Source organism: Octopus sinensis, linkage group LG16 (assembly GCF_006345805.1).
Source record: "Octopus sinensis linkage group LG16, ASM634580v1, whole genome shotgun sequence".
NCBI lineage: Eukaryota > Metazoa > Mollusca > Cephalopoda > Octopoda > Octopodidae > Octopus > Octopus sinensis.
In genome coordinates, this window is record NC_043012.1 from 13,466,476 (window position 1) to 13,475,570 (window position 9,095).

Below are 9,095 nucleotides of genomic sequence, written 5' to 3' on the forward strand. Positions count from 1 at the left end.
GAAAAATAGAATTGTACGTTAAACTGATGCATTTGTCATTACTCAATACTTTTAATATAGTATAAAATTATTACTCTTCATTAAGAACAGAATTGACAGAGTTGTTAATTCTGCTGCGAAGTGGTTGTAGGATGGAGGTTATTTTGATCTGTAGTCCTAAGTTTAAGTAAGCTTATATTTCCCAGTTTTTATTCTGGCTAAACTTTTACCGGCGGTGTAAAGGAAGGGGAGTAACATGGTTAAAGGGAGGTAACTCTATCCAGATTTCTCAGTCCGGGGTGAGTAAAGAATTGTTGTCTTTTGGACTTAAAGATGTAGGAAGTTCGTAGTAATAGAGGAAACCTTCTAAAATAATTGGTATAATATGATTATGGGTGTGTAAAATGAGTGGGGCTTGGGAGGTGAATGTTTGCGTGTAAGTACTTTAATTGGCTCCCAGCTAAATGAGATTATTTAGATGAAGAAGCTAGCGTCGGATTTGTACAGGGTCAATCGGGTTTACCGATATTTGGAAAAGACAAAGAGACCTATATGTAGACAAAAAAACTGTTCTCATATTTTATTTTAAATGTACTATTACTACTTTTCTTTATTAATTAATTAAATTAATGGCTTACTAGGGCAAACAACCAACTTCTTCTTTTCTTCCTGTTATCTTTCCTCCATTTTCTTCTTGCATATATATATATGTGTGTGTTTGTGTATCTGTGTGTGTATATATATACACACAAAAAATAGTTTGAACCAGAGAGGGCAAGAAGTTGTATAAAATTACAACTGATCTTACTGTATTTCCTTTGAAGCAAAGCCAGAAATAAGTGTATATATATATATATATATATATATATATATATATATATATATGTGTGTGTGTGTGTGGTGTGTGTGTGTGTATGTGTGTGTGTGGTGTGTGTATATATATATGTGTGTGTGTGTGTGTGTGTGTGTGTGTGTGTGTGTGTGTGCATGTATGTTTATGATTTGTATCATAATATGCTCGGGTGAACGCTTTACAGATTGAATATAAAAGGATTAGGGGTAAAGTAAAGTAGATAAATAGAACTAGGACAATAAGCAAAGTAAATATGGATGATTGAGTAAAGATAAATAGAAATAAGATTAATTGATAGTTAATAAAAGAATACATTATTCATTTAAAAGGCATAAATAAAATTATAAAAAAGTTTTATATGTAATATGTACGTATATGTATATATATACATATATATATATATATATATATATATATATAAATATACATAAGTATGTATATATAAATGTGTGTTTGTGTGTGTGTGCCTGTGCGTGTATCCGTGTGTATATACGTATGTATGTATACATACGTGCATGTATGTGTACATATAGGTTCAAAATTTAAGGTTAATAACAACAAAGAATGTGATTTAAAAATAAAGTGCATTTAAAGATATACCAAAAAAGAAAAAAAACAATAAGAAAACTATAGATAAAAGATAGGGAAGAAAATTTCTAGTGACGTAAAATTGCATTGGTCTATGACTTCTCATGATGAAAATTTTGGCGGTCGATTGACCGTATACGAAAAAAATAAACAGGAATGAGTTTTCATGCATTCAAAATAAACAGAGTACAATAATTTATAATTGATAGATGCGTATATGCGAACACATAGTTGTGTGCTCGTGTAATATTAAGATTTCTATAATTGTGTGTATTTACACGCTAACAAATATTGAAACTGTGTGTAAATATTGTGTGCGCTCTCATGTAAGGACACGCGCTATTAAATTTTGAGTTTTTTCTTGTGCATGTATATATAAACAGTATTAGAATCTAATATATCAACTAACTATACATGAACTAAGGGAATGTGTATAGCTATGAACTATGTACATGTGAGCGTTTCTGTTTAGCTACGTGTGTGGTTACCGGTATAATATATATCCTTTTGTCATGGTGGGCAAGTAATTATAAATGTATGCATGGATGTAGTGATGCGAGATCCGTTTGTAATACTGGGGGCAGGTGTATGCTTGCATGCACATATGGTTCTTTGAATGTCAGTGTATAGCGTGCTGTGCTACAAGGTATGTATATTTCGATGTGTATGTATGTATGTGTGAAAGCGTGTGGAAATATATATACACATGTTGTTTTTTATGTAGAAGGGTAAATTGGAGTGTGGGGGTGTATTTATGTTGTATAGGGGAGTGGTCTAGTAGGGGGGAAGGATATAAGTTGATGTATTTGCAGCAAAAGTATTTATGTGTATTTCGTTGTTACCTTGAGGCCGTTATTGTGTCGTTGCGAGAAGTTGATCTTCATATACGCATATCACTGGATAGAATGCATTTTTTGAACGCATGTCTAAAAGTGCGTGTGCTGGCCTTGGGAATGTTGATTTTGATAAAGGCATTTATCGATATGTTGTGGGCGCAAACTGCAAGGCCTAGATATTACTGTACGTATAATTCATCTGTGTGTATGGGTGTGGGCAAGATATTGTACACCGTGAGGGTCCATGTCGTTATATATATATGTGTGTGTGTGTGTGTGTGTGTGTAGAGAGAGAGAGAGAGAGAGAGAGATAGAGAAGTGGGTATGGAGTCTATGGGCGTGTTATATTGTGTATATAGCTGTGCTGGTGTTCATATAGATGTATGCGTCGTGTATGTGCGTGTTCTGAAGTGTGTTAAAGAATGTAATGTATGAATATATATATAGGTAGAAACAGAAAGGTTGTTAAACACATACATTGATGCAGCGCAGATGTTAAGAATACAATCTAGTGAACAGTTCATCTTCCTGTTTTATACGTTCCATAGTTTCTGCAATGATGGAGTTGATATCCTCTCCCGTGAACATAGATTCAATTGTCCGTGAATGAAGACATGCTTTGGCTAATATTATGCGGATCAAATATCCTTTTAGTTCAGATTAGGTCTTTCTTAATCTTGACTGTTGCTTGGTTAAAATTTGCTAAAGACAGAATTGTTTCAAGTAGAATATGTATGTAATTATATTGAAATACGAAATAGAAGCAGTGGTATTATAATGAACATTGTCGACCACATACTCTTAAGATATACACACTTCGCTAAATCACAGTCTACCAGCAGATGTTCGTCTTTTGTAATTTAAGTATTTGTGGTTCAGAACATATGCATATAGTTCAAATTTACAGAAAACACAAGGCGCAGGCAGCTAAAGGAACAAAATCCGATGTATTAGTTTAACGCTCCGGAAGAATAGAAAAGTATAGTATGTTTCGAGCCTACGCTCTTCGACAGAAAGGATTAATAGGGTACACAAAACACGGTGAGAGAATTGTAGGGATTAACGTTTGTTCATCTCTCCTAATCGACTGCTCTTTCCTTCATGTTCTCCACTCTGAGCTGTCTATACAACTGCGAAAACTATGTAGCTTAACAAGAATATAAGAGTTACAAAAAAAGATACCCAGTCAAGCTTCCTATATGTATATGAACGCTTCTTCGATCGACTTGTATTTTCTATGATTACATTGTCTTGAACAGACTCATCCATAATTCCAACTTTATTTTTCGATCCACTTGTTTTTTCTGGGATTGAGGTCTCGTGCACAGCGGTCTCGTTGACATAAAATTTACACACAATTATGGAGACAAAGGTAGAAAAGCCGCTGATAAGTGTCAGAATTAGGAGATATAACAAATATCTTGAGACTCCACGAGATTTAGAACCCAACGACTTGGCCGATTCTGTTAAATAAACGACATTGGCAAGGAAAATAGTAATTGCAACTGATACCTTTTCTCCCGTCTCAGCAGGCAATACATACACACCCAAGTTCAATATTGTCAGCAGTGCTGGGAATATAAAATGGGTGAATGTTTCACTCATCGATTTTCTATTTGCATAAATAATAACCCTAGCCGATACAATTCCATTTTCCATGACGTCTCCTACAACAAACTTAAAATCCCAGGAATCTGACGACGAGTCATGCCTATTGTGAAAGGAAAAGTTTTGCATAGTTTGTTCTTTATACTTTTGATGGCGCAAACAAGTTTTTATATAACATTCGTGCTCATCGAAAGGATATTTATGCATATCAATTGTGCAGTAAGTTTGGAAAATGCCGTCCATATGAAACGTAACGGTTCCATCATATTCTATGGTGGCTCCTCCTTTATGAACAGCGAAATTACCTGACATATCGTTACAAATGTAAGCGTGCGGGTACCATATATCCTCTATGTCTACGTTTATATAACTTATATTATTCAGTTTGTCATTCCACATCAAGTTGTTATCTCTCCATGATAAACCAAGCACAATTTTGCTTGCAAGTAAACCTTTGTGGATATCTAATTCAATGATTTTCAAAAGAATAAGAGATACATTTATTTTCACTATAGCTTCATCATCAGGAAAAGGCAAAAGCGTTTTCGTGTAATTTTCGAATAAGTTTGAGTGTAAAATGTTTTTCTCCGAAACAGCGTTAACAGTAACCGCTAATAATACCGAAGTTATTAATTTCATTGTTGTTAACTGGAGGTAAATTGCTGCTCTTTAGTTGATTCCTTATTTTAAAATGCTCAGAGTAAGTTCTGATTTCTAAATTAAATCGAAATATTAATTATGATACACAATGGCTTTCGTTGTTAAAACGTAATGAGTTTTCTACGTTGAAGAATCAGTAATAATATTTTTGAATATCATCAACTTATAACTGCAACCAAGTTAAAAATGAACTGGTTAGTTTCAATTGCAATTAAATATAGTTAACTAATCTCACTTCTCTCTTTCGAGCTCTACTTCCTTGAATCATTCACTCATTCTCTCCCTCTCTCTCTCTCTCTCTCTCCTCTCTCTCTCTCTCTCTCTCTCTCTCCTTCTCTCTCTCTCTCGCGAGCGCTCGATAGATTTTTCTTTTACTGTTATTTTTGTAGCTTTTTACTGCACCCTCTCTCTTCATGTTACCAGAATGTACCGTGTGTATTGAAGTCTCTTTCATTCGTTTGATTTTAAACACTCAAGTATTTAGTAAGCAATTAGTTCTGGCCAGGGACTTTGCCTGAAAGAAACTATGCATAATATAGTCTGTTCATTAACGATTTGGATATGGAAAGTGATATTCTAAACAAATTCCTTTGAGACTACAATCGAAGGAGCCCATTCACAGATTCAGAATATACAGAGTTAAATATATATAAAAAACACACTGTGTTCATTATCCATTAAATTAAAAGTTGTTACTGTTGCAGAAATCAATTACTTATGGATCAATTTTCTCCATATGCAAAGCGACATCTAAGAGCTTGTGAATAATAGCAATTGAAAACAATACCATTACATTTGCTTCATTTAACTTTTAACTTTGTAGTTGTTATTGTTCTTCTTTTCAATTACACAGACCGTAACATGTCGGATGAAATACATTTTCTAGTTTTACTTAACAGTATTAACTATATTTCATTTAATAGATACAGATAAACAGAATTTTGGTCATTTCCCAAGAGAACATTTTCTAGATTTCACGTAAAGTGGTTTTCCAGCCAATTTTCATATTCTTCTTTTCATTGTTTTGTAATTTATCTAGTGCTCGTATAATCACTGTGATTATTTTAATTTAAAATATTTCACATTCTCGCTCTTTGAATGTCTAAAACTTTATACATAAAAAAGGTTTTTCAATTTCTCTTAATGGCATTCCATTGGGGCTGGAGGGAGTATGACATATCAAATGTCTTGTGATTATTTGAATTTGCTTCAAGAAAAAAATATTTTTGGAAACATTTGTTACAATATATCGTGCATCTTGGATTGATTTGTCTGTCTATATGTATGATTGTTTATAGAATAATTTAATATGCATCATTACTAGAAACTGTTTTTAAAATTCTGTAATACGCAAAAATATCTATTATATTCCTGGGCGTTGTGTGTGTTTATTGAGCGAAAACACCTAAAAAAGCTCTACGAGGCTCCGGCAGGGGGTGGTGATCCCTGCTGTACTCATTCACCACAATGGCGGTGCCCCAGCATGGCCACAGCTCAAGAGCTGAAACTGGAAAAACAAACAAACAAAAAAAAATATAAAATCCGTTCTGTCTGTCTGTGTATGTGTCTTCTATGATCTCGGGCTTCCTGGATCTGATTGCGTTCAAATTTGATATGTAGATACCGACGGTATCAGGGCGTGTATATGTCTTGCAAAAATTACAAAATCGCTTCCAGGTGAGAATACGATCGATAAAGCCGTGGGAACGTGCATTTGTACGCGCAAGTACATCAGCTGTTGCGATCGATCCTACGCGTACGCGAGAAAAATGCACGTGTAGTTTCCTACATGTTTTATCGGATAAACTTGTTATTGTCCCAGGTACGTTCTCATAAATTCATCATGCTTTTCCATCTAGATTTACATCCAGCTAACCCATTTGCATGCATCACTTTTGTTCTTTCGTCAACCTGTACATAACTGCACCTTCCATTTTTTGTTGTTTTTGTACTGCTTAAAGACACGTTTCTTACCTGCCAAACTTACTATTTAAAACATGTTTGTGTTCTCCCAGTTAACAGCCTTATCATTACTGGTACTTTAAACTCTGCAGTTGCATATTCGTATGAATAAAATCGTTTTTCTTTGGAATAGAAAACAAACCAGTTTTTATTTTGCTGCTGTCTCAAATTTAGGGTAAATCAGTGTTTCTCAAAGCGGAGATCTATCGGAGAGTCGGACAAGTTGTTTTGAGAAAATTTGGTTTAAATGTTTGACAACTCAGCACCGTCCATTGGACGTTTTGCTCATTCTTTATGAAATTCAAACTCATGTATATTTATATTTATCGGATCTCCGTAAAATAATCACTTGATTAGCTCATGTAAATACGCTTTAAGAACTGTAATACTATTGAATCTCATCCTTAGTAGTTATCTTGCTTGTTAAGAGATACCAAATTTTCCCCAGACCAGCACAGTGACTTTTACTGAAATTGTTCTTAAATTCTTGGAAATTATTTTCTTTCTTTTACAAATTTTATATTGATCTCTGTTATCTTTACAGGACTAAGAGAAAAGTTTCAAATTACTGGACAATTATTTTGCGTACAACCTTTTCTTCATAAATTATCAATCAGATCTAAATTCATGAGGTTTAACCGTTTTCATATATTTCCATTCGCTCATTTCTTCCATCAATTTGGTAGTAGAGACATTTCCTGACAAGTTAAACTTAATGCTACAAGACACCGAAAAATTATTTTCTCATTATAAACTTCCTAACTGTGAAGAGCAAAAAGCTAGGACTTACCTGCTGATAGAAGAATATATTCGCACTTAAATAGAGATGCAATTTGAGATATATTGCAAAAACCCTACGCTACCTTTTAGCCCTGTGTTAATATAACATCTTTATCAATTTCGGCAGTAAATAATACAGTACTATAAAAAAACAAAAACAAATAACGCACAACAAATTGTTTTTAATAAGAAGAACGAGAGTTTATTCAAACTTGGAATTGGCGGAGTGCATATACATGTTAACATTCCTATAATTGAAATATTATTTGTAAAGTGCAAAATATTAGTGTGACAAGAAGATATATATTATTCGTTTCCAGATGTAAACTAATATACGGTGAAAATAAGGGGCCACATGCTATGTGAGCGACCAATATAAAGATATCTGCAAACTTTTCAGTTCCTTCGGTTGGTTTGGATTTTATGTAATACAAATATTGTGCAATATTGTGTTATTTCAGAGGTATTAGTATGAGGTTGTTTTAATATACATTTCAGTTCCAGGGAAATACGTAAATCGATATAAAGCATTATTTAAAGAAACTGCGTAATACGAATACATCGGTTTACATACATGTGCATCAATAATAAATATTGATTGTATACGATGCCTCTTAAGCGACCAGAGTTTTTATATTCATGCATTTTGTGAACAAATTATAAAACTATAATTCCATATAGGCTATGTGTATGTGTGGCCGGTTATATCTATGTGAGTCTTACTTTTCTGTATGTATCCTATTACACTAGTTGCGTTTTCTGATAGAGATTTGTGTCAACATCAGTTTTAGCGCAATTCTAATTTACTTCTAAAAAATATAATCTCCTACTCTTCTCAACCGTGGCTTTTCATAGGCATTTTCTTTACGAAACACGTCCAATCTCCATGTTTACATGTATTTATATTACTTATTAGCTTAACCAGATATTGTACAATATTGCGCTTTACTTCAAAATTCATATTCACGACACTTGTAAAATGTTTGATTTAATCAAATTTGCATGATTGACAGAATTGATATCATCAGGTTTAAATATTTCAAAAATACAACAGGAAATATATTAGGCATTTTATGGTAATAGTTTTTAATGGTTTTATGGCTTACGTACTATATTTAATATTATAAATAAAGCGTAGTCTATTCAGTATTATATTTGAGCATACTTAGAATATGTAGTATTATATATGCGACTACTAAATAACGACTGGATAACATTATATGTAATGAAACAAGTGGCACCTGCCCTAGATATGATGGTAAAGACTGGAATAGAATACTAAGGGATTGTGACAAAGCAAACGGGGTGAAAACGTGCTACAAAACCGACAAATATCAAGGAGTGGTGTTTGTAGTGGCCGCAGCCCATGGAGAACTACCCCGTAGATTTAGGAAAGCTCTAAAGTAGACCAAACTCAACATTAAGATCGTTGAAAAGCCAGGGAACGGAATATTATATCTGAATTTGTGAGTTTATGAGTTTATAGACTGCAGATGGCGTGTGGGTATATTATGTGTGCGACATATTGTGTGCGGTTGTGTGCATGAATTTCTGTGCAATTATTATTTGTGCATATGTTTCTTTCATTATCAGTAAGTGTATTATGAAGCAAGTGTATGTATGGCTATGAAATTCGTACTTATAGGTGCGTAAGTATTCGGGCATTCACTCTTGTGCGGGATTTTATGCTTCTTTGCGTTACTTGCCGGTATATTGTGAAACAAATGTGTTATAATCTAGTATGTAGATATATATGTGTGGAGACATTACTGCAATATGCTTTTGTAACTGTGTATGCGCGTTTATGTTTCTCTCATAATGTGGTGGAT

General features: G+C 33.6%; 1 protein-coding gene across 1 annotated transcript; it reads right to left on the minus strand.

The window, feature by feature from the left end:
* Positions 1-2,880: 2,880 nt before the first annotated feature.
* On the minus strand, positions 2,881-4,818 carry LOC118766504 (acetylcholine receptor subunit alpha-like 2). Its single transcript, XM_036509890.1, has one exon. It carries the CDS (start codon positions 4,501-4,503, stop codon positions 3,379-3,381), a length of 1,125 nt encoding a protein of 374 aa, XP_036365783.1. The 5' UTR covers positions 4,504-4,818; the 3' UTR covers positions 2,881-3,378.
* Between the last annotated feature and the right edge of the window lie 4,277 nt (positions 4,819-9,095).